Raw genomic sequence first — 24680 nt, 5'->3', positions numbered from 1 at the left:
GAAAAATAGTGGTTTTGTTTTCTGGCAGTATTGCAGTCTCGATATGGGGAAATAGTCTTACCACATATTTTGAATCAGAAAAGAGGTTAAACTCATGATCTGCAAACATTGCAAAGGCAGCAATAACAGCCCTTACCTCTGCCTTTTGAGCAGAAATTTCTCCTGTTAATATAACCTTATTAATATTTTTAATAAGAATAGCTGCTTTTCCATTAGATGACCCATCTGTAAATATATTACAAGTTATTTGCAAAGGTTTATTTTTACAAAGCACTGGAAAGATAATTGGGTGCTTGGACATGAATTGTAATATAGGACTGGAAGGCATATGATGCAATACCTGACCTGAATAGCTGCATAAATCTATCTGCCAATCTGTATCGAAACCTATCAAAGAATCCAATTGCTCTTTTGAATATGGTACAATAATCTCTTGCGGCTCCTGACCAAACAGTTCTGTGCTTCATTTGCGTCCCTTGACAATCAAACTAGCCACAAGCCCAGGATATGGGGTCACGACCATTTTAGCAGTTGCAGGCAAATGAATCCACTCTAGGGGTCCATTTTGCCAAAACACTCCTGTGGGAGCCACCGCTGTGGGAAGCAGTATCAACTGCCAACTTTTTCATAATCTAATCTGAGAACCTGAGACTGTCGCAAAGCCTGTTCGACCCGGGCCAAGGCCCCTTTTGCCTCAGGAGTTAGAGTTCTAGGTGAAGAAGGATCAGCATCTCCTTGCAGTATATCGAACAGAGGCTTCAATTCTGCAGTAGTTAATCTTAAAAAAAGGCCTGATCCAATTAATATCTCCCAATAATTTTTGGAAATCATTTAAAGTGTTTAAGTCGTCAGTCCTCAGCTGTAAAGGCTGATGAGTGACTGTTTCTGAATTTAAGAGTCTGCCTAAATAGGTTATTGGAGGATTAACTTGAATCTTTTCTGGAGCAATTTTAAAGTCCCTCACTCTGTAAAGCTGCCTCTAGTTTTTGCAGCGCTTCTTGCAAAATGACTCTATCTGCATATGCCAAAAAGTATATCATCCATATAATGTATCAAACAAACTTCAGGATATTGGCTTCTAACACTTTGAATTACTTTATCCACAAACTTTTGACAAAGTGTAGGACTATTTTTCACTCCCTGAGGAAGTACTTTCCATTGATATCTCTGATAGGACTGTTTAAAATTCGTTGAAGGCAAGCTAAATGCAAACCTCTTCCTGTCCTGTATAGTCAGAGGGATGGTGAAGAAACAATCCTGCAAATCTATAACTATCACATTGTACCCTTTTGGGACAACAACCGGGGAAGGCAGTCCCGGTTGCAGAGCCCCCATATCTTCCATGGTAGCATTTATTGCTCTAAGGTCCTGCAGCAATCTCCATTTCCCAGATTTCTTTTTTATAACAAATATAGGGGTATTCCAAGGGCTTTTAGAGGGTTCTATATGTCCTGACTCAAGTTATTCTTGTACTAAGGCTGTGGCTGCTTACAGTTTTTCTGATGCTAACGGCCATTGTTCAACCCATACTGGGGTTTCTGATTTCCAGGTAATGGGGTCAGCAGTACGAACAATGGCCTCCATTATAAATTTGGATACCCTAAGCCCAATCATTGATTATTAACTTGTAGTTCTACAGAGTATAACCTGCCCTGCTGGTTTTTTCCTAACCCTTTCTGAGGATCATATTTCATTTGCAGCATTTGAGCTGATACTTTTTCATCTGGGCTATACAACAAAATTCCCATTTGGGCTAAAATATCTCGTCCCCATAGTGTGAGGGGGAGAGGAGATATTACATAAGGCTAGAAGGTGCCCTGCTGACCTTCTTCTTCTTGCCAAGATAATATTTGTGAGCTTTTCACCACCAAGGGTGCTTTCCCTAGACCCACAAGTTCATTAGCCATGGTTTGTGTGGGCCAAGAATTAGGCCAGTCTTTGCCAGCTATGCAGGAAACGTCTGCTCCAGTGTCCAGCAGTCCTACCACGTTTTTACCATTAACCTTTAACGTTTTCATAGGTCTTTTCTGAGTAATTTCTTGTACCCAGAATACAAGGTCACTAGAGCCAAATCCTTTGTTTCCCCTATCTGCCTGTGTGGCTGTGGATCCCATAGAACAATAAGGCAAAAGTAATAATTGGGCAATTCTTTGATCTTTATGAATTTGTTGCATCTTAGTGGGGGGTGAAATCATTACCTGTATTTCTCCAGGATAATCTGAATCTATGACCCCAGGAATAACAGTAAGACCTTCAAGAGAAAGTGAACTCCGTCCCAAGACAATTCCCATGACTCCTTTTGGAAGGGGTCCCTTAACTCCCGTTGGTATTCTAACCACGGGTGAATCAGGAGTTAATATTGTTGTGGTGGTGGAACGGAGGTCCAATCCTGCGCTCCCTGGGGTTGCTCGGCAGAGCTCAGAGATGGAACAATGGGGATGAACGGGTTGAGAGAAGTTGCCCCTATCATTGTCGGGGCCTGGGGCTGACCCCGAAAGACGTTTCCCTGGTTCTGAACGGGATTTCCTTGTGAAGGTGCCAAAGGGGTTCCATCCTTGTGGAACTTTGATTTACAATCTCTTGCCCAGTGAAATCCCTTTAGACAGCGAGGACAAAGAGCCTTTGAGAGGACAGTTTCAGAAGGAGCACCACTGGGTAGTGTCATACCTTCTCCGGCAGATTTTTGAGGACAGTTTCTGCTGAAATGCCCACCTTTTCCACAGGAAAAGCACACCCCTCCTGGGGGCCTTGTGCCTCCGTTATGAGGTCTCCCCACGTTCTGAACAACCTGAGGGAATGCGTGTCCCTTCAGGGCTGCTGCAATAGCTATCCCCTGCATCATAGCAGGGCTAACATCAGCACGAGCCCTAATGTAATCAGTGAGAGTTCCAGACTTTTTTGTTGGTCTCAATATTGCCTGACATGTAGAATTTGCATTCTCAAAAGCCAGCTGACGAATAAGTATGTCTGCAGCTTCTTGATTAGTAGTAACACGCCTGACTGAAAGCAAAAGTCGAGGGACAAAATCTTCGTAAGGATCTTATGACCTTTGCTTAATGCCTGCCAAGAGACAGGTGTGATCCAAGCCCTGCAGCAGGCCTTTCCAGGCGTTAAAAGCGCATCCTGTTGCTTGTTCCAAGGCTAGTCTGTCTGATCTCATTTGATCCTGGGCACTATCATATTCTCCACTGCCAGTTAGCGTGTCATATGTTACTGTTTTATTTTATCTTTTATTTTTTTTTTAATTTTTAAAAAATTTTTATTTTTTCCATTTATTTTTATTCATTGAAGGCTAATTACTTTACAATATTGTAGTGGTTTTTGCCATACATTGACATGAATCAGCCATGGATTTACATGTGGTCCCCATCCCGATCCCCCCTCCTGCCTCCCTCTCCATCCCATATGTTACTGTTTTAATGCCATGCCATTTGTTAGCTGAGCTTTGCTTTTTTGCCAAGTCCTCATACTCTGTTCTCCAAAGTAAGTATTGACCTCCTGTAAGACAAGCCTTAGCAACCGCAGCCCAATTATAAGGTGTCATCCATCTGGCAGCGAGAGCATCTGGCAGAGTTTGTGTATGTGGAGCCTGGGGCCCATACATAGAGCAAGCCTGTTTCAATTCCTTTAGTAACTTCATAGGTAAGGGCTCCCAGACTGGTTCATCATCCTCAAACTCACCAAACACTATTGGAAAGCATGCTGAAATAGTAGGATCCTCATCGGCATCCTTCAACCTCCTATGAGGGTAAGGTGCTCCATTACCAGCATATGGGGGAGGAGGAGGAGCTGAAGGAGGTCTAGGTGGTCTAGGAGGTCTTGGACCGGATTTAGGAACCTCTAGCTTTAAAGGATTTTTAAGAGTGCGTGGCTTAGGTTGAGGCTTTGCCACAGAAAAAGTACAATCTCTCTCCTTCTCATAATATCTAGCTGCAGCTTCTTCCAAATCTTCCTCATCTTGAGGGCTCAATTCATCATCATCATCATTCAAGCATGCTGCAGCTACCATCTCCCTAAGTTCTTTGTAACCTTCTTGTTTGGGATCCAAATTATCTTTTTTAGATGGAACTCTTTCAACCTCTGGGGTAGGGTCAAGTGCATCCCTAATTAAATTCCAGAGAGAAAAAGTCTCAGCTGGAATAACCTCAGGGCCATGATATGAATAATACTGTTTAAATGTTTCTCCCACCTTATGCCAGGTGTCCATACTTACGGTGCCCTCTTCAGGAAACCAAGGGCATTGCTCTTGTACAAAAGAAAAGAAAGATGATAAAGTAGACCTGGAAACCTTAATTCCTCTCTTCATTAATAAATGCTTAATTATATCAATAAGTAATTGTCTTTCCTTAGATTTTCCATTACCCATGTTCTGAAATCTCTAATAAAGTTCTCTAATAAATATCTCACTGTTCACCCATCTCACCCTACCTATCTTATGCAGGGGGGTCTGCAGCACCCTAGGTGAAGTCCTAGCCACTCCGGAAATGCAATATTAAGGGGCTTACCCTTTGGGTCCCTGTTCATGGCGCCACCTGCTGAGGTCCAGCCCTGGCAGGACCAGGAATACCCAAGGGATGAGTGGCATCGGCGAGGAAGACAGACAGACAGACAGACACACAGAAGGTTTCGTAGAAGAGGTAGTTTTTTTTTTTTTAATTTTTAGGATAGCTCGGTTTTTATAGAATGAACGTTACCTCCCCCTTAAGTCACCACATATTACATCAGATATTGGTTTGTGCTTCCGTCAATATTTTTTCCCATGTTTTCCCCCTATGCATTCATCTAGAACGTTTCCGATTACAGGGTTTATACTTAAATGTCCTGTACATAGTCTTCTTGCCTCAATGGCCTAACATTCTCACTCTAACAAAAACAATGTTCCACAAATCTCAGGTATAGTGTAAATTCTTTGGACAATAAAACAATACATGGGAAGGGTCAGAGTAACATGTTTGACATTTCTGAGAATAGTACCATGAGAAAAACCTGATATTTTTCTTTACCTGAAACCACAAAATCTCAATTTACAATGATTGTCTATTAAACAGCAAAAACACCTCTAAAGCACAAAACACCTCTATTAATAGTGAGATAATGGCAGTGAAGCTGGTTAATATAAATCTTCTATTGAAATCCTATATACCCCATTTTCTAATTTTACAAAAATACCCATAATATTCCGTGTTGTTTAAAGAAAGGGAAATAATGAACAAATAGCAGCAAGGAAATAGCAATAATGAAAACCCTTTCAACCAAGGAGCAAGTAACCTAAAGCAGTATATCTACTTCTAAATCTAAATACCTCTACTCTTTTCTATTCTAGAACATTATAATCTTTTAAGCAAGCATCCAAACTATACCTGTGGCCTTTTCTTTTTTGACTTGATGTTTATGGTCGTGTCCTGAGCCAGAGCAATCATGAGCATTTCCAAAAAGGCTTGGGCTTTTCCAGTGAGGCCTTATTACTATATATTATATTTCCAAAAGTTAACAGAAAGCCCAACAACAGTAAGACAGAAGGAAGAAAGGGGCATACCAGGCCCCTGGGACAACCTCGAGGGGAAGAGCTGCCTTGTAGGTTCCTTTCTCATTGGGAGGGAACACATTGGGCCCCCGGGGCAGCCCCATGTGAGGAAGAGCTGCCTTGCAGGTTCCTCTCTCGTCCCATGACCTTGTCACGGACTGGGTGCATCCCGCCGGCTCCCAACAGGGATCTCTCCTGTTGAGTGTTGTCTAGGGCAGGAGGCAAGGAGGGGGTGAGTGGGGCTGTCTCCTCTTGGCTCATTTAGCCTTGTTTCTTCTTTACACATCTGGCTTCTACAGGGGAACACAATGACAATAGTAACACCCCTAGTAGTAACAATGTTACTCAGTGCCTGCTATTAAGACCTCTAATACCAGCACTTTCAGGCACTATCTCAGTTCATTCTTATCACAACCCATGGTATTTGTGTGTCTGCAGCGCTCAGTTGTGTCTGATTCTTTGTGATTCAGTGGATTGTAGCCTTCCAGGCTCCTCTGTCCATGCAATTCTCCGGGGGAGAATACTGGAGTGGCTTGTCATTTCCTACTTCTGGAGATCTTCCTGACAGGGACCGAACCACTGTCTCCTGCATTAGCAGGCGGATTCTTTACCACTGCGCCACCTGGGAAGCCCCCACATAGGTATCATACCCATTTTTCAGGTAAGAAAAGAGACTCAGAGAGGGTAAGAACGTTGCCTAAGGTTCCGTGACTCTCCGGAGCCGCGTCACAAGCCAACTCTCCCCTGCCAGGTCCCCCTAACTCTGATGGCTGCAAACACCCCAGGCCAAGAATACAGGGAATGCTCCCCCTGCTGTCCGGCGAACTTGAGGCCTGACCTGGAGCTAGCTCTTTCCCTTTCTGGGCCTCGGTTTCCGGAAGTATCCCTCGGGCTAACACCGTCTTTCGGGATCATCCACCCACTGTGCGCGCCGGTGGTCACGCAGGTGCAGCCCAGTCAAAGCCCCTCTCCGTTCCCCAAACGCACGCCATCCCCCGGGGCCGCAAAGGAGAGCGCGGGAGACAGCGGCGGATTAGGCCTTTTATTGAGGGGCGAGAGGAGCGCGGAGCTCAGATGCCCCCAGTTTACCAGCTTCGGCCTCCGCCCCGGCGCCGTCGGAGCCCTCGGCCGCCTTGTCGTGGAACGCTGACTGGTGCGCGGCGGCGACGTAGCTGGAGCCGCTGGGGTCGGAGACGCGCAGCTGCACCAGCGGCAGGAACCGTTCGGTAGTGAAGTAGCGCAGGGCCGGGCGCGGGGCGCGCAGCGCCTGGAGGAAGACCTGCAGCGGCGGGAGGAGGCGAGCTGGCCCGGGCTGGGCTGGGGAGCCCGGGGGCCGCCCCCGCTCCCGCAGTCCCGCTCGGCGCTCACCTCTACCACCTCCTCCGGGTCCTGACCCGCCTCACGTATGACCCGCTCGCAGTGGCGACGGTAGCGGTAGAAGAGGTCGCGGGTCTCGGCGTCCGCGCGGTCCAGCATCCCGCCCAGGCCGCCCTCCAGCTTCTCGGGGAAGGGGGTGTGCACTGGGCCGCATTCGATGAGGCTCACGCTGCGGGCCGGAGAGCGGCGAGTGAGCGCGGGCTGATGCAAGCCCGGAAGGGAGAGCCAGAGCGGGGCTCGGGCGGCGAGCATTGAAAGCGGGCTTACAGTTGGAAAAGCGCCCCCACATCCTTTGGACGGTGTGAGAGAGGCTCTGGCGTCAGAATGCCAACCTGGACGGATCACTTACAACGGTGTGACCTTGGGTCAGTCACCGAACCTCTCTGGGCCTGAGCTGCCCCATACCGACGCCTCAGCAGCAGGGTGGACAGGTGGAACGAGAGGACGCGTGCCGAGCGCCCCGTCCTGTGCCTGGCGCAATCCAACGGGAGCCGCACTGGGGAGAATGCCCGAGAGCGGTTCCAACAAGATGGGGTGCTGGGGTTCCCAAAGTCAGGGGTCAGGGGGCCCCCGGGGCAGGGCGGTGACTCACTGGACCCCGAAGGGCTGCAGCAGAATCGCCAGACTCTCGCACAAACCCTCGAGCGCGAACTTGCTGGCGCAGTAAACGGCGTTGAAGGGAAGCGCTGGGAGGGAGAGGAGTCCGCTGGGGCGCGTCCAGGAGGGGGTCGGCGGGGAGGGGCGCCGGAGGGGCCCGAGGCAGCCTCACCAGGCCCCTCCCCTTTTATTGGACACCCTCCTCCCCACCGCTCCAGCTGAGCCATCCCCGCCCCGCGCGCCTCTGGCCCTAGGCCGCGTTCCACTCACCCATCAGGCCGCCGACGCTCCCCGTCACCAATATGCGTCCCGACCGGCGGCGCTTCATGTCCAGCAGAAAGGCCTGCAGCATCCGCACGGTCCCCATTAAGTTCACGTCCAGCACGGCGTCCACGCTGCCCTCCTTGTGGGCCTCCAGCGGCCCCACCAGGCCCCGACCTGCGTTACACACTGCGGGGAGAGAGACCCGACCCCGCCGCCTCACGCACGGCCCTCCTTCCGGCCCGTCCCCTCGTGCTCCGTGGGCCTCGGGACATCTTGGTCTGGACACAGACTGAGGAAGGCTCTTGGGCTTGTTTTGCGGGGAGGCTCACCCAGCACGTCCACGCGGCCCTCCGTCACGCGTGCTTGGGCAGCGGCTATGGAATCTGCATCCCTCACGTCCAGCTGCAACGTCTCCAGGGAGCCGGGAGGGCACCCTCGGGACTGGGCGGCCTCCAGCAGTGGGCCCTGTGACGCCAGGTCCCTCATCGTGGCGTACACTGGAGATTTAGGGAGAGGACAAGGCTCTGAATTTCGGTCTTTCAGCCTTACTTAGGCCCCCTTAGGCCGGGAAGGAGTTGCTCCCATCTCTCCACCTCGTTCCATCAGGTACCTTTGAAGCTCTGGGACGGGTCGGATGCCAGTCTCAGGGCCAGGTGTAGGCCAATGCCGGAGGAACAGCCGGTGATGAGCACCACGGTGCGGTCCATGGGGATGTGCGCAGGGAGAGATCCCGGCAATGCTGGGCTCTGGTCTCCGAGGATGGATATCACCTGCTTCGCTCCGCCCCTGCCCTCCGAGGTCCCCACCCCTTTGTTATGTCTGCAGCACAATCTCAAGGCTGAGCCCTCCTGTGGGTCCCTGGCCTGCTCTCCTCAACCTACTCTAGGTCAAGGCAGAGAAGAGGGCCCCTGGCTTAGAAAGCCCCTTCTTTAAGTTGTTAGTCAGAGGAAGGGTGAAGTTTTGCAAACAGGAGGTGAGCTCCCATGTGGGCGCCGAGTGCCCTGGGCAGATCTTGCCCTGGCAAGCCTCTGTACCACAGGGACAGTTTTTTGCCAAAGTTTCCGGCTGAGGTTGTGGAAGTGTTTTGGAAGGGCATTCTTGGTGGAAAGGTCAGGTGCGTATATGTGTGCTCAGTTGCTCAGTGGTATACGACTCTTTGCCACCCTGTGGACTGTAGCCCGCCAGGCTCCTCTGTCTATGGAATTCTCCAGGAGTGGGTTGCGTTTCCTACTCCAGGGCATCTTCTTGACCCAGGGATCCAACCCATGTCTCTTGTGTCTCCTGCATTGGCAGATGGATTCTTTACCACTGCATCACCTGGCAAGCCTCAAAGATCAGGGGTTGATATTAAATCTGAGGAAGCTTGATGGCTGAGTCAACCAGGAAGCAGCCTGATCTGGCTTTGACTGCTGAGGGCTGTGATCCAACCTTGGAGGAGGAACGGAGTGAACAGGCACCAATGAGTGAAGATGAGCTGATCAACTTAATAGATGGTGTTTTGAGAGACAAGAACATGACAGATACAGGAACTATACTGAGTGGCAAAAATCACTGCCACAGACATGATGTGGCCATGTGCTAGTTAGATGCTAGTGACCCATTCTAATGTGATGGAAGGCTTTTGGTAATGCAGAATAACCCACTTTCAAAACAATACCAAACAGGTATTTTGGTAAAAACCTGTAGCAGCATGTTACATTAGGGTGAGAAAAGAGAAATAAAAAAGCAGAGAAAGGGGACATATTGTAGTCTCCGAGTACTGTTAAATCTCTAACTGGGCAAGGGTCTGATCAAAGAGTTCTTTTAAGAATATTGGATACTTGGAGATGACCACTCAGAAACTGGACTGGAGAATGCTGCCAGGCTCTTGATTTTAATTTAAGCTACGTGTAAAGTATAACAAGCTTTTGTTAACCAGACACATTTTTTCAGTAACAGAAAGAATGGAATAAATGCCAGATATTTCCCCTGGGGATGTCCTGTCTCTTCAGGGAAATGTGGTCTGTATTCTGTAAGTTTTCCCCTGGCCTAAATTAAATGATTATTTGTTCCAGACAAAGGAGTATTTATTAGACTATTTCAAAGTGACACCATCAGGGCTTCCTGGATGGCTCTGTGGTAAAGAATCCTCCTGCAGGAGACATGGGTTCAATCCCTCATCCAGGAAGATCACACATGCCTTGGAGCAGCTAAGCCCTGGAGCCACAACTACTGAGCTCATGTGCCCTAGAGTCCTGGCTCTGCAACGAGAGGTGAGTACAGTGAGAAGCCTGTGCATTGGAACTGGGGAATAACCCCCACTGACCGAAACTAGAGAAAAGGTCACGCAGCAATAGACCCAGCACAGCCAAAAAAGAAAAAGTTACACCATCAGAAAAATGTCAAATAGTTCAGCTACACACATTCTCTAAGAGTCTGTATGCCCTGGCACTTTAGAAATGATATGCCACTGATATAAGGGATTCACCTTTTCGGTTTATCAATATTTTATCAATATAAAACCACTGCCACATCCTTTGGAATTCCCAGGTGGCTCAGTGTCTGCCAATGCAGGAGACGCAGGAGATGCGTGTTTGATCCTTGGGTAGAGAAGATCCACTGGAGGAGGAAATGGCAACCCACTCCAGTATTGTCGCCTGGAGAATCCCACGGACAGAGGAGCCTGGGGGGCTACGGTCCATGGGGTGGCAGATTTGGACTTGACTAAGCACGTCTGAGCACGCCATGTCCTTACACTTTCTTCCTCAACTAGGAGTGTCCTCAAATCTAAAAGTGTTCTTGGGTGGTCTTCTCTGGTGGTCCAGTGGCTAAGACTCCTGCTTCCAATGCAGGGAGCCTGGGTTCAATCCCTGGTCAGGGAACTAGATTCCACATGCCACAACTAAGAGTTTGCATGCTATGACTAAAGACCTGAAGATCTATGAACTAAAGATTGAAGATCTTCCGTGTCACAACTAAGACCCAGCGCAGCCAAATAAATTTAAAACTTTTAAAATTTTAAGTATATGTAAATTTAAGTATATTTAAATTTATTTAAATTTTAAAAGTATTCTGTTTCTCATCATTAATAAATGTTTTAGCTTTCTAAATATTTGTATTTAACTGTTGCTTCTAGGGTTTTGTTTTTGCAGTTTAGAAACTCTTAGGAATATAAAGACTATCCCTTTTGCTTGAAACAGCAGAACACTAGCCAGACTAGCCTAAGCGAAAAATGAAAAGATTCTTCACTAAGTACAGTGATTAACCTGATATAAGTTAGATTTGGAAGGAATGTTTTAATTACCTCTTCTAGCCTGAATACATGAATTCTTTCAGATCAGGAAAGACTAGACAAAGAAGCAGCAGCTGATTATAATTTGGTTTATGGCCTGTCAGAGTGCTGTGATAAGAAAGCTGAAATGATGGTTGAAGGGGATAAAAAGTTGCATAAAATTTGCTGTAAGCTATATAGAGGCTTGTTTTCTGAAGTATTCTTATAAGAAAAATAAGTATTTGTAAAAATGGTTTCCGTCTCAAGTATTTGTGCAACTAGAGCTGAATTATATTCTATTCTTGTGATATTTCATTATTTTGAAAGATTTATATAATCAATTCTGGATGTTTGACCAATAAAACTATAAACAAAACACAGAGGAAGCCAAGGCAAGAGGGCAGGGAGACCTGACCTCATCAGTGTTCATGCCACAGCCCCGAGTCCTCCCCGGCATCATGGCATTGACATTCTTGTTTTGTTTTGTTTTTTGCTGTGCCACATGGCATGTGGGATCTTAGTTCCCTGACCAGGGATGGAACCTGCACCCCCTACAGTAGAAACAGGGAGTCTTAACCACTGGACCGCAAGGAAGTCCAGCACTGACATTCTGACACACCCATCCAAGTGATTTACCAGTTTATTAAGTTGTATTAAAATAGTATTTTGATCCCAAATTTGGGATGTGGAGGAAGGCAGCTCAGCCCCTCCAGACAGTCCGCGCCTGCCCCATGGGCATGAGTTCCTTCACTGAGGCCTGTGGCGCTCCTGTGACACCTGCCCAGCCCCAGGCCCTGGGAACCTGCCCAGGTTTGGAGTCTGGGGAGAAGGTGGCTTGAGGGTGGTGAGTTGTCAGAAGGAGCCAGCCCAGGGGTAATATTTGAGGAAGAGCTTCTTGACCAGGTCCACCGTGTCTCCTTCAGGCTGGCTAGGATACCTCCTTGTGCCAAGGACAAAGGTCTGTTCGAGCTGGAAGGCGTTCCTGTCGAACTGATGCTGCTGGAAGGGGACACCCTGGACCAGGCTCTCCACCAGCGTCTCTGAGAAGAGCCGCCAGCGGGGGGCATAGTAGTCAGCCACCAGTCCCGCCAGCTGCTTGTTGGCATAGTCTAGGATGTTGCCCTCCGGCCCCCACAGGGTCAGCTGGTAGCGGCTGTTCTGCTCGTAGAAATGGGCCTCAGTCTCACTGACCGCCGCCAGTCGGGCCTGCTCCAGCCAGCTGCCCAGCAGGAAGTGGCGGTCACTGGCCAGCACCTGGTCAAGGGCAGGCAGGAGTTCGTAGGCCAGGATGCCGCCTGCCCTCGTCAGGGGAACCAACTCCTTCTTCAGATAGGCGGTTCTCACCTCTTCGTAGTACAAGCTGACCAGCTCCTGGACTGCCTGGCGGGTCACGTCCACCAGGTCGTAGCGGAAGGTCGGGCTGCTGGCCAGGGTGGGGGTGGCTGTCAGCAGTAGCCGCCAGGCTTCAAATACATCTGATCGGTTGTACCAGACGGTGGTGACCATCTGCAGGGATGGTCGCCTGACCAGCGGGCTGTGATTGTGTCCCCGGCACTCCTCGCCCGAGCAGTTGTAGACACTCCGAAGCAGCAGCCGCCACGCTGCGTCTGCATCCCCATGGGAGACCCCGTACCGCCGCGCTGCAAAGCTGGTCACCCAGGCCCCCAAATCGGCCACTGGGTCCTTTCGCCAGCCCAGCTCGGCCATGAGGGCGTAGACCACCTCGTTCTGGCCGATGCCCTCGGGGGCCATGCCCGTGCCTACCATGGTGGAGTTGGGGAAACGGCGGGCGGTTGTGGGGCCTCGGTTCACAGACTCCAGGGCCCCGAACAGGCCGTGGTTGCCCCCGAAGTTATGCAGCATGCACCAGATGAAGGGCTGGCCCTGGAAGGAGGCCGTGCGGACGTACACGGGCTGGCTCTCAGCGAACAGGTCCAGAACGAGGAGGCGGCCACGGGGCACGGCCCCCAGCACAGCCGCCACCTGGGCGGGCCCCCAGAACTCAGGCTGGTGCTGGAAGAGCCAGCCTTGGAGCAGCCACACGGCATCAGGGTCCACTGTGGTGGGGCAGAGGACAGGAGGGTGATGAGAGAGGGGGAAGGGAGCACTCACCCCACTTTACAGAAGAAACAGAGGTCCAGAGAATGACTCTATCACACTCTATCATTTCCCTGTAAATCATCCCCCCCACCCCCATCATCGGGATATTCCATCACACATACCCTTCCCCCTGGGACTACCAGTTGAGCACTGCAAAGCTTCAGGGAGCATCAGAATTACCCAGAGGCCTGGGCCCCAGCCCCCCTCATTCTGATTCAGGAGATGGGGGAGGTTGAGAACCTGCAGTCACCCTGGGGTGACGCCGCTGGTCCCAGACCACACTTGGAGCACTGCTGCTCAAGGAAGCCTGAGCCAATTCACCCCAATCTGCCCCTTCCCAGCTGACACAGAGGCCTCTCCAAGCCATTCCTGAGCTGGCCCTTCTCCTGCCCTCCCCTGTTAGTGACAGGGAGGAGTGCTGTGTTCATATTTGTGTGCCAGGAAGGGCACCTTATTGATTGGGGGCACATCTCTAACCTCTAGCCTACCAGCATGCAGATGTGTGCGTGTGTTAAGCCACTCAGTCATGTTCAACTCTTTGCAACCCTGTGGACTGTAGCCCTCCAGGCTCCTCTGTCCATGGAATTCTCCAGGCAAGAATACTGGAGAGGATATGCACGCCTTCCTCCAGGGGATCTTCCCAACCCATGGATTGAACCTGTATCTCTTGTGTCTCCTGCATTAGCAGGCAGGTTCTTTACCACTAGTGCCACCTGTGAAGCCCTCATCATGGATGTAGAGACCAAATAAAATATTTTCAATAGCCAGCACTTAATGACACTTTACTCTGGGCCGGGCATCAGTCTATTTATGAGCGAGCCCCTTTGGCAAATGAAGCAGCCAAGGCACTGGGAGGGAGGGAAGCTGTGCAAGTCTCGCAGGCAGGAAGTGGCAGGGCTGTCAAGGGAGCAGGGTATCCGCTCCGCGGCTCACCTCTCAACCACAGCGTGACTAAATGAGATGATGTGTGTGTACAAGTGCTTGGGAAATGGTAAAGTGCTGTGTGTCATAGTGAGGTGTTATGATTCCCCATCCCTCCTCCCACCCCCCTGACCTCTGCCACCTCCATCTCAAGGGCCCGGGGGGACTTCCCTTTCTCACCTCCCGCTGGCACCGTACCTGAGATCATGGCCTGGTAGACAGCAGCAGTGGCTGCAGCCAGGTAGGAGGGCTCCGAAGACGGGGGCTGCATCTCGTTGAAAGTGTCAGCCCCATAGATGTGGTCCGTGCCGAACTCTTTGGTCAGCTCCCGCAGGAAAAGGCTCCCCACAAGGGGGAAGAGGGGATCTTCTGGAGCCAGGAGGAAGGAGCAGGAGTAGGAGCAGTTGAAATGTCCCCAGCTGCCCATCTGGGTGACATTGACCTGAGGGAACACCCTAGTGCCGGGGAGGGGGTGACAGTTCAGACATTTATCGGAGGCTGATGGAGTACCTTCCTCCAGCCTCTCTGACACCTGCAGTTCCGGGAGCCCTCATGCCTCTGGGCCTTTGCCCATGCTGGGCCCTGGGCCTGGAGCTCTCGCTTCCCCCTCTCCCTGCTGATGCATCTGGTTAGTCCTTGACATCCTTTTCGTGTCCCCTGTCTGGAAAGCTTTGGCTCTCTCTCCTCCTCCCACAGAGAATGAGATGGTTGGATGGCATCACCAACCAATGGACATGAGTTTAAGCAAACTCCAGGAGATAGTGAAGGACAGGGAAGCCTGGTGTTCTGCAGTCCACAGGGTGGCAAAGGCTCGGACATAACTGAGGAACTGAACAACAACCACCCCCTCCCACTGGCTGAAACAAATGACACCACCTCTGCGCTGAGCCCTTGGTGCCCCTCCCTTCCCCAAGCAGAAGTGACCTTGATGGAGAATTGGGCCCACATCCATTTCTTATCACTGGGTTGTATGCCCTTGGCAACATGTCTCCCACCAGGAGCAGGGCCTCCATGCACCTTCGTGGCTGCATTCCCAGCCCCCAGCACAGGCCCAGAAAGTCTGACAAATGTTGACTGAATGTATGAATGAGGTTCTTGCCACTGAGATGGGAAGGCCAAGGAGTGGCCAGTAGGCCGGCAACATGTGCTAAGCGCTGAGGGCAGTGGGAACCAGGCGCTTATGGGCCCAAGGGAGGTGGTAACCGATGCTGGGGGCCCCTGGCAAGGCTTCCTGAAGGAGATGAGGCCTCAGTTGGGCCTTGAAGAAATTGACCAGCCACAGGAAAGGATGGGTGTATAGCACAGAGGAGCAGAGGAGCACCCCTACCATCACTAAGAGTTGCCATTTGCTAAGACTCTGTGCCAAGTCATACATATATTTTACAAGTGAGGAAACTGAGGCCCAGAGCAGTCAGGTCACATGGCTAGTCAGTGACAGAACCAGGAATCAAGCCCAGGCCTACATCCAGAGCTTGAGTTTTTCTTTAAATTGTGTCTTGCAGGGGAACATATATTCTCTCTCTGAGCTGAATGGGGAGGGGGGGAGGGCGGGACATCACCTGGTGAGAGCCTTGGGGACATGCCCTGCAAACGCCGGCAGCACAGGGATCATACCAAACGAGCGCATCCGGTCAAGGATCCGATGCTGGGAGGAACAGAAGGGGTGGTGGTGAGCATGACCTCCCCCCCCAGGGGGAGGTCTCCTCTCTCCCAAGGCACACAGAGTCCCCCTGCTCCCACCCCAGACCTGTGACTATCCAGAATCAATTCTGCCCCTTCCATTCCCCATCCTTTTACCTGCAGGTAAAGCTGCTTGAGGTGCCAGGAGGGGGGCAGGGGGCCACTCCAGGTGTGCAAGTTGCCCATGCGCCCCCAGGCCAGGAAGGCAGGACCAGTGAAGTATTCGTCGATCTCTGTCTGGGTCAGACCCAAGGCCAGATACACCTGAGGAGGAGGGCAAGCCCCACACATAAACCACTCATCTCTAGTCACTGATTCATTCACTCAACAAACACACATCCACCTCTTCTCTGTGCCCTAGAGTTCCTAAGACAAGCTCTGATCCCTGCCTTCAAGGAGCCCACAGTCCAGAAGAAACAGATCAGTGAGCAGGTGAGTTTGCGAATGTCACTCTTGGTGCATAGGTGGGATGAGGCACAAAGGGGTTCTCCCTCAAATGGGGAAGGGGCTTAGAAGGCTTCATGGAGCAAGCAGGGCTAGCATGATGGGTGAGGGCAGCTCTGCAAGGAGCTTAAGCAGCCCCAGGTGCAGCCAGAGCTCTCGGGGCTCAGGCATGGAAGCTCCCAGGCTGGGCAGAGCCCGATGGTAACAGGGAACTCCTGAGTGTGTTCAAAGTTGAAGGTCTCCCCTAGATTCACATTTCAGAAATGACACTCTGGTACAACTCTGAGAGCCAGGAGTCTTGTTTTGAAAGGAAAATATTTCTTAGAGAGCTCTCTAAGCACTAATGACCAGGAGGTCACTAAAGAAGTGTAATTTATGCATGTCTCAGCCGGCATGGAATCTGACCTTTTAATCTCATTAAGTCATCCAAAAGGCCTCCTAGAAACTCAAGATACTTATCAGGCCCTTACCCTAAAATAACTTGCAATTAATGTCTGTCAGTCACAATTCTCATCAGGCAACTTCTAACAGTCTCATGGCTCCAAAAAAAAAAAAAAAAAAAGCCCCTACTTCTCTTTCTCAGAGCATTCTTTCAAGTATCTGAGCCTGTTTCCCAAATGGCAATTAGTAAAGTCTCCCAAATAAACTCTTCTTGTATGCAGCCTCTTGCATTATTTCTTGGTTGATGCTCTTCAGAGGCTGTGATGGGCAGGCGACCAAGGAGAGGGGATTGAGAGCCTGAACTGGGGCCATGAAGAAGGATGGAGAGGAAGAGGACAAGAGAGAGCAAGAGCTGCTAATGAAACAGAATCCAGAGAAGAAGCTGACTAACCCACGCTGGGGTGGGGAGACAGGGAAACCTGGCTTCTTAATGTTTACAGGGGGTGCTGGGGTCCAGCCCTGGGGAAGTGCTCCCACGTGTGTGTCTCAACCATGGAAGCTGGGAGGCTGGAGCCATCACTCGTGCTACCAACACTTCTGGAGCCCTAGTCTCTGTGCCAGATACTGAGCTGATGCGGGGGAGGCAGGATACCTGGGGTGTGGTGGGCACCCACCCGCTGCCAGATGGCCTCCTGGCCGCTCCAGGCCAGCGCCAGGTTGATTCCATTCAGCGCCATCCAGTCGATCTCCTGCTCCCAGCGGGCCCAGTCCCACCACAGGAAAGAGTAGCTTTGTGTGCACACATTCTGGTAATAGCGGTACCTGCAGGCAGGGGCAGGAGCTGGGGCATGGCCCTAGGGGCAAAGAGGAGGTCTCTCAGCCCTGAGGGTCCATAATTGGGGGAAGAACTGGGGGAGCAGTCTGCTCTGCCACCCCAGATGGAGCCCAGAGAGGAGTGGCTCCAGGTGTGGCCCCTAGTCTACTGCGTCACTCCAGGATCCAACCCAGGTGGAGCAGAGACTGAGGCTTGAGCTTCCGAGGTGTCCATCCACCTATCCCCAGCACTCAGCTCTCTAGCCTCCCAGATATCTGAGAGGGCACATTCCATTTTCATTCCTACTCTGGGTACAGTGTGCCCCTGTCCTGTAAGGGGGATCCCTCTCCCCACAGTCTAATGGGGAGACAGCTGTGTGAATCCATCATCTCAGGGCACTGGGGCAAGCCCTCGAGCAGAGGACTGTACCAGGCTGGGTGTCACTCCTCAGGGAGCATCTTCCAATAGAGGGTAGGGTAGGAACGGAACGGCATTTACTGCTCACCGATTGTGCACCACAAATTCTACACCCCGCACCGTGCAGATCATCACAATTAGAACGGCACCACCACGGTAGAGGTCATTGTTTCCACTTTTCCATTGTTTCCCGCTGAGGCTCAGAGAGGCCAAGTGACTTGCTCAAGGATACTCAGCTTTTAGAATCAGAGCTGGGGTCTGAGACCAGTGCTGGCTAGCCGCCGGGCGCTGGGACGCGGCGGGGACTTCCGCCCGAGTTTGCGCCCCTAGTGGGGAGAGGGGGGCGGGAACGGGGGCAGCGGGAGCTGCAGGGGAGCCGACAGGTGGGGTCCGGCCGCGGTACCTGTTGGGTGTGGCCTCGGTCAGCTCCTCCGGCACAGCGGGCAGGGGCTGCGGTAAGCGCAACTGAGAGCCCGACCAGGCCACGTGGCAGCCGCAGAAGTCGCGCAGGTATCGGTGGAGCCCCGCGGCGGCGGCCACGCCCGTGGAGCCGAGCACCTGCACCCGCGCCCCGGCACCGCCGCCGCTCAGGCGGTAGGTGTCCAGGCCGGACTCGGCCGCCAGGGAGCGCTCCACCGACACCGAGAAGGCGGCCGCTGGCCCGGGCCCCAGAAGCCGGACTAGCAGCTCCCGCACGGCGGCCGCCTCTCGGGCCTCGTCCCCGGTCGAACCTCCAGCCATGAGGAGGAGCAGGATCCCCAGGGCCGCGGTCACCCCCATGGTCTCCATGATCCAGCGGTCCTCAGCCCGGCTGTGGCCCCGCGGGGCACCAACAGGGACTCCGGACGGGTCGGGACCAGGGGCGGAACGGCCCTGCCCAATCAGCTGCGGGCCTCAGGTCACGTGGAACTGAAGGTAAAGCACCCGCCGGCGGCCGGGAGACCCAGCTTCCGGGCCCCGCACCAGCTTCTTGTGGGTGTTTTCCGACCACACTTGGTCCAAGAGCGCGTGACTCTAATGATTTCAGAAGCCCGGGACCGGATATGACTCGCAGCCCTTCACAAGCGCCTTTGGGTATAACGTGCTTTCACGTACAAATCACTTTCCTTTCATCCATCCTACCATTTGGTAAATATTTGACATTGATTTTGTACCAGACACTACCACCCCTCTCCTGGGGAGACCTACAAACCAAGTACTTATATAAACAAAGATTTATATTATACAGTTGATCCTTGCACTGTGCGCGTGTGTTAGGAGTGCTGACCCCGCTGGCAGTCAAGATAAAACTTTACAGTCAGCCCTCCCGCGGTCCCGGGTACTACACCCGCAGATCATGTAGTACTGTAACTCGTATTTATGGGAAAACATCCCTGTGTAAGTGGACCTGCGCAGTTCAAATGGGTGTTGTTCCAGAGTCCACTGTAGTTGTGATTCTGTGCAGGGTACCCAGCCAAAGGCTTCCAAACGGACGTGACATTTAATCTGAATTAAATCGGGATTGACTAGGAGAAGACGGAGGGGAAGACCATTCCTCGAAGGAAAAAAATGCATGTCTGAATACCCAGGAAGGGTAAGGAAAGAGGTGAGCAGGTTTGAGGAACTAAAAGGTCAGGACGTTGGAGGACGGATGTGCCATGAGAGCCTGGGCTGACCGAGGAGCCGGGCCTAGTGGGTGTGTCGAGGGCTCTCATGTGATCCGTAAGTGGTAGCAGCTGCTGAACAGGACGGGAGTTATCTTTTTTTTTTTTTTTTAACTTCTCATTTTATACTGGAGTATGGCCAATTAACAATGTTGTGATAGTTTTAGGCACACAGCAAGGGACTCAGTGATACATATACATGTATCCATTTCCCCCCAAACTCCCCTCCCTTCCAGCCTGCCACATAAAACTGAGCAGAGTTCCCTGTGCTATACAGTAGGTCCTTATTGGTTATTCATTTTAAGTATAGCAGTGTGTACACGTCCATCCCAAACTCCCTAACTAATCTGTCCCCCCATCCTTCCTCCCTGGCAACCATAATTCTGTTCTCTGTGACTCTCTTTCTGTTTTGTAAATAATTTCACTTGCATAATTTTTTTTTAGAGTCTGCATATAAGGGATGTCATATGATATTTCTCCTTCTCTGACTCACTTCACTCAGTATGACACTCTCTAGGTCCATCCATGGTTACAAATGGCATTATTTCATTCTCTTTAATGACTATTATTCCACTGTGTATATGTACGACATCATCTTTATCCACTCCTGTCAATGGACATTAGGCTGCTTCTGTGTCTTGGCTATTGCAAACAGTGCTGCAATGATCACTGGGGTGCATGTATCCTTTTGGACCATGTTTTCTCTGGACATATGCCCAGGAGTGGGATTGCAGGGTTCCACGGTAGTTCAACTTTTAGTTTTTTAGGAACTTCCATACAGTTCTCCACAGTGGCTGCACCAATTTACATTCCCACCAACAGTGTAGGAGGGTTTCCTTCTCTAGGATGGGAATTATCTTCATTTTACATACTGGGAAACTGAGGGTCAGAGAAAGGAAGTAACTTTGAGAAGATCAATGACAAGTAGGACAGCAGGACTAGGACTAGAACCAGGAAGTCTTAAGTCTCTGATGAGTGTTCTTGCCACCATCCCCTGAGAGGTGCAACGTTTCATGCTGCTTACCGGCAGGGAGGGGTTGAGTAGGGCTTTGTGGTGGCCAGGAGTGGTGGGCCCTTTAGAAAGACTGCACTTTCTAAAAGGATCCTGAGCCCTTTTGGAGGCAGATGTAGCTTTTACCAGATTGTCAGGCCTGAGTGCAGCTGCTTAGAGACAGGAAAGGGGTCAGAGGAGGGTTGCCAACTCAGGACATCCAGAGGGAATGTGGGAATCCACTGAGCTTACTCTGCCCCCTGCCCCCAGGTTCAGACTCAAGCTTTGGTGCCCACGGCCTTGCTCCTGGCTCAGTGGGCAGCGAGTGCAGGAGGTGCAGCCCTGTTCCATTCCACTCAGTTCCTAGTATCGGAGGCTTTTCAGCTTTTTCTGGAAAGAAGCTCGTTGACCTGCCCAGAGAGATGGGTCCTCGTGGAGCTATAGCTTGTAGCCCCCCAGGCCCCTCTCCACTCCAAAACCCCCTCCGAACACTTCTTGCTCCAGGTGAGATTCATCAGACTCTCCTCCAAGGACCTGTTTTAGCAGCACTCTGGGTCTCAGGGAATGCACTGCTTGGGGGAACTGAGCTGCAGGTGCACCGTCAGGCACAGGTTACCTCTCTGTGGGGCCTTCATGCAGAATGGCAGATGGTTGCTGGCAGGGACAGCAGGTTGGGGACACCATTCCGGAGGTTGGTAGCACATTCACAGCCTGAGCTCCTGAGATGTGTGGCAGGAGCCTCACTGATTAGTCTGGTGCGTCACACTGTCTTTCTCATCTTCTCTGCCAAGCGGGAACTCTTTGAGGACAGTAGAGGGCTGGCTGAAGAAATTAAGGTGCGTTGATAGGATGAAATATCATTTGCATTTTTAAAAAGTGAGGAAGATGTATTGGTGCTGATTTGGAATGTTCTGCAAAGTACATATATATTTTTTCAAAAGGTCAAATCACTGGATATAGTACATCCCACCTTTTTTTTCTTTAAGTGCTATGTAAAAAGTGCTTACCTTGTGTAGGGTAATGGGGTAGAAAACTATTTCTGGCCATGCTGGGTCTTCGTGGCTGTGTGGGGCTTTCTGTAGTTGTGGCAAGCAGGAACTGTTTTCTAGCTGTGGTGTGCAGGCTTCTCATTGTGATGGCTTCTCTTGTGGCAGAGCATGAGCTCAGGAGTGCGGGATCAGTAACCATGGTGCACAGACTTAGTTGCCCTGAGGCATGTGGAACCCATGTGTCCTGCATTAACAGGTGGATTCGTTACCACTGGACCACCAGGGAAGCCTGGAAGACTTAATTTTACATTAGGCCCTTTTGTACGGTTTGAGAAGCCACTGCAATGAGAAGTCTGCAGTCTCCTTTCTCCTGGGTTCTGGTGTGCACAAGGTTCTGTTTGTGCCCCCCCAAGAGTCTGTTTCCCCAGTCCTGTTTAAGTTCTGGCAGCTCTATGGTGGGGTTAATGGCGACCTCCTCCAAGAGGGCTTATGCTATTGGGGAAACAATGGAAACAGTGACAGACTTTATTTTTGGGGGCTCCAAAATCACTTCAGGTAGTAATTGCAGCCATGAAATTAAAAGATGTTTGCTCCTTGGAAGAAAAGTTATGACCAACCTAGACAGCATATTAAGAAGCAGAGACATTACTTTGCCAACAAAGGTCTGTCTATTCAAAGCTATGGTTTTTCCAGGAGTCGTGTATGGATGTGAGAGTTGGACTATAAAGAAAGCTGAGTGCTGAAGAATTGATGCTTTTGAACTGTGGTGTTAGAGAAGATTCTTGAGAGTCCCTTGGACTGCAAGGAGATCCAAGCAGTCCATCCTAAAGGAAATCAGTCCTGAATATTCATTGGAAAGACTGATGCTGAAGCTGAAACTCCAATACTTTGGCCACCTGCTGCAAAGAGCTGACTCATTGGAATGAACTGAATGGTTTGATCCTTTTACCACGTGACACATTTCATTGCTTTTTCAATTCCTGTGTGAAACAAATTGTCCATGCTCTCCACTCCTATATTATCTCTTTCGTTCCTGCCAGCCTGCCCTCTGCCTGTGCACCCTCCAGATCACTTGGCCCTCTGCCCTGCCAAGCCAGTTCCCTACCTGTCACAACCCCACTAGGATCCCACCTGCCTTACCTATAAGGAGGAATGAGTCCTTCCCTGTCTGGCCACCAGGGAGCAGCCCATGCCTAGGCCTTGCCTTTGGAAGGCTGGAGAGAGGAGCTCCAACGCCTTGTCCACCCCATGCTCCTGGGCAGAAAGAGGTGCCTTCCTGCCCAGGTCTTCACTGAGGGACAGGAAAAAGAGACGGGTCCTGAAGATGGTGATGGAATTGTCCCCTATCTTTATAACATCGAGCAGGCCCAAAGCCACCCTCTCCATGCTGTTCTAGGACCTCAAGAGGACATTCCCTGATGGGGGCACAGACTCACTCAGCAGATGTCTGGGGTCCAGGGATTCCACAAGAAGGGGAATCAGGGTAAAGGTCTAGACTTAAAAATAGGAGCAATGGAATTCCCTGGGGTACAATGGTTAGGACTAAGACCCCACAAGCCAAGGGACCAAAGGAGACAACAACAACAAAAAAAGAGCAACAGAGCCACCGTTCCCCACCCCCACCCCAGGGCTCCTGGGAATTCCTACTCTCTCAGGGTTCAGTTCTATTTCATCCCATCTTTAGCTGGCTGGGCTGGGATCAGCCCAAGGGCACTAGATCCTAAATCCTTAGCTAGTGACCCACTGACCCAGATCTTTTGGGGGAAATTTCTTCCTGGGGAAGTTCCCGCTTCCTAGCCCCACTTTATTGATCTTTTCAGGAAGTTTATCAGTTTAAACTCAAGTGTTTTTTTTTTTAGTATATCCACAGTTGTGCCACCATCACCATAATCTAATCTAAATACCATCATCCTCCCCAAAGAAACCCTGCCTGCAACGCCACCCAGCAGCAGGTACTGGGCGACCACCAATCTACATCATCTCTGTAGATCTGCCCTTTCTAGACATTGCACATAAATGGAGTCATACATTATGTGGCCTTATGTCTGACTCTGAGGTCCATTCATGTAGCATGTATCAATGTTGTTCCTTTTTATTGTAGAATACCCACTGGAGAGATATACTACCTTTCGTTTATCCATTCACCAGCTAATAAACATTTGGATCATTTCCATTTGGGATATTATGAATAATGCCACTATGAATGCATGTGCACAAGTCTGTGTAGACATTTTTTTATTTTCCTTGAGTAGATACCTAGAACTCAAATTTCTGGGTCCTAACTTAACCCTACATTTAACATTTTGAGAAACTGCCAGGCTGCTTTCCAAGGCAGCTGCACCATTTTGTTTCCACCAGCAGGGGATGGGGCTTTCAGTTTCCCCACAACCTTGTCAACACTTGTAATTGTCTTTTTAAAATTATAGCCTTTTTCGGGGGTGTGAGGTCTCGAGATTTTGATTTGCACTTTCCTAATGACTTATTATGTCAAGTATCTCTTCATGGACTTATTTGCCTCATGTTTTTTTTTTGAGAAATGTGTATTCAAATTCTTTGTACTTTTTTAAGACTGAGTCTTTGTCTCTATCACTGGAGTTGTGAAAGTCCTACATATATTCTAGATATAAGTCCCTTATTAGAGATATGCTTTGCAAATATTTTCTCCCAGCATGAGGGTTGCCTTGATCCTGTCCTTCAAAGCACAAATGTTTTTTAATTTTTGCTAAAACCCAACTTATCTTTTATCTTCTTTTTATCATTTGTGCTTCTAATGCCATTTCTAAAAACCACTGCCTAACCCAGGGTCAGGAAGATGTACCCCTATGATTTCCTCTAAAATTTCTCTTACATTTAGGTCGAGGATCCATTTTGAGTTAATTTTTTGTATATGATGAGTCACAGTCCAAATTTGTCATGTGTGGATAGTATTCTAGCCTGGAGATACAGTCCATGGGGGTCGCAAAGAGTCGGGCACTACTGAGCGACTTTCACTTTCACCCAGCTGTACTAACACCCGCTGTTGAAAGGACTGTTCTTTATCCATTGAATTATCTTGGTCCCTGTGTGGAAAACCAGCTGACTATACCTGTTTGTTTCTGAACTCTCAATTCTATTCCATTAATTCCAAGTATCTATTCTCACTAGGCCTCCCTCCCTCTTTGAGTCAGTAACAGAGCAGAGGTTAAAATAGCTCATTTACCTGAATGGTCCCTCTCAACTTTCTCAGGAGCGGATGCTGGGTGTTGTGCCCAGGCCTGTTCCAGGGCAGCTGGCTTGTCAGGGAGGAGA

General features: G+C 50.4%; 2 protein-coding genes across 2 annotated transcripts; both read right to left on the bottom strand.

Annotated features, from left to right (window-relative positions):
- Positions 1–4601: 4601 nt before the first annotated feature.
- On the bottom strand, positions 4602–8488 carry HSD17B1 (hydroxysteroid 17-beta dehydrogenase 1). The gene is made up of 6 exons (XM_061144059.1): positions 8373–8488; positions 8092–8259; positions 7769–7948; positions 7494–7587; positions 6893–7070; positions 4602–6803 (listed from the first exon to the last, which is right to left on the bottom strand). Exons 1-6 carry the CDS (start codon positions 8467–8469, stop codon positions 6567–6569), a joined length of 954 nt encoding a protein of 317 aa, XP_061000042.1. The 5' UTR covers positions 8470–8488; the 3' UTR covers positions 4602–6566.
- Positions 8489–11634: 3146 nt separating this feature from the next.
- NAGLU (N-acetyl-alpha-glucosaminidase) lies at positions 11635–18644 on the bottom strand. The gene is made up of 6 exons (XM_061144058.1): positions 18173–18644; positions 17213–17360; positions 15831–15977; positions 15593–15678; positions 14232–14488; positions 11635–13069 (listed from the first exon to the last, which is right to left on the bottom strand). Exons 1-6 carry the CDS (start codon positions 18556–18558, stop codon positions 11865–11867), a joined length of 2229 nt encoding a protein of 742 aa, XP_061000041.1. The 5' UTR covers positions 18559–18644; the 3' UTR covers positions 11635–11864.
- Positions 18645–24680: the final 6036 nt, after the last annotated feature.

Source organism: Dama dama, chromosome 5 (assembly GCF_033118175.1).
Source record: "Dama dama isolate Ldn47 chromosome 5, ASM3311817v1, whole genome shotgun sequence".
In the NCBI taxonomy this organism is placed as follows: Eukaryota; Metazoa; Chordata; class Mammalia; order Artiodactyla; family Cervidae; genus Dama; species Dama dama.
Note: the sequence above shows the minus strand (reverse complement) of the source record. Positions and strands in the feature narration are given on the sequence as shown.

What these genes read in the sequence shown, in the direction of transcription:
- HSD17B1 (XM_061144059.1), bottom strand. Translation starts at nt 8,469, where the DNA reads ATGGACCGCACCGTGGTGCTCATCACCGGCTGTTCCTCCGGCATTGGC. An exon ending in CCCGTCCCAGAGCTTCAAAG is followed by an intron (nt 8,260 to 8,372) that starts GTACCTGATGGA and finishes CTAAATCTCCAG; the next exon opens with TGTACGCCACGATGAGGGAC. An exon ending in ACCCGGAGGAGGTGGTAGAG is followed by an intron (nt 6,804 to 6,892) that starts GTGAGCGCCGAG and finishes CCGCCGCTGCAG; the next exon opens with GTCTTCCTCCAGGCGCTGCG.
- NAGLU (XM_061144058.1), bottom strand. Translation starts at nt 18,558, where the DNA reads ATGGAGACCATGGGGGTGACCGCGGCCCTGGGGATCCTGCTCCTCCTC. An exon ending in ACCGAGGCCACACCCAACAG is followed by an intron (nt 17,361 to 18,172) that starts GTACCGCGGCCG and finishes CCCTGCCTGCAG; the next exon opens with GTACCGCTATTACCAGAATG. An exon ending in CTACCAGGCCATGATCTCAG is followed by an intron (nt 13,070 to 14,231) that starts GTACGGTGCCAG and finishes GCCCCACCACAG; the next exon opens with TGGACCCTGATGCCGTGTGG.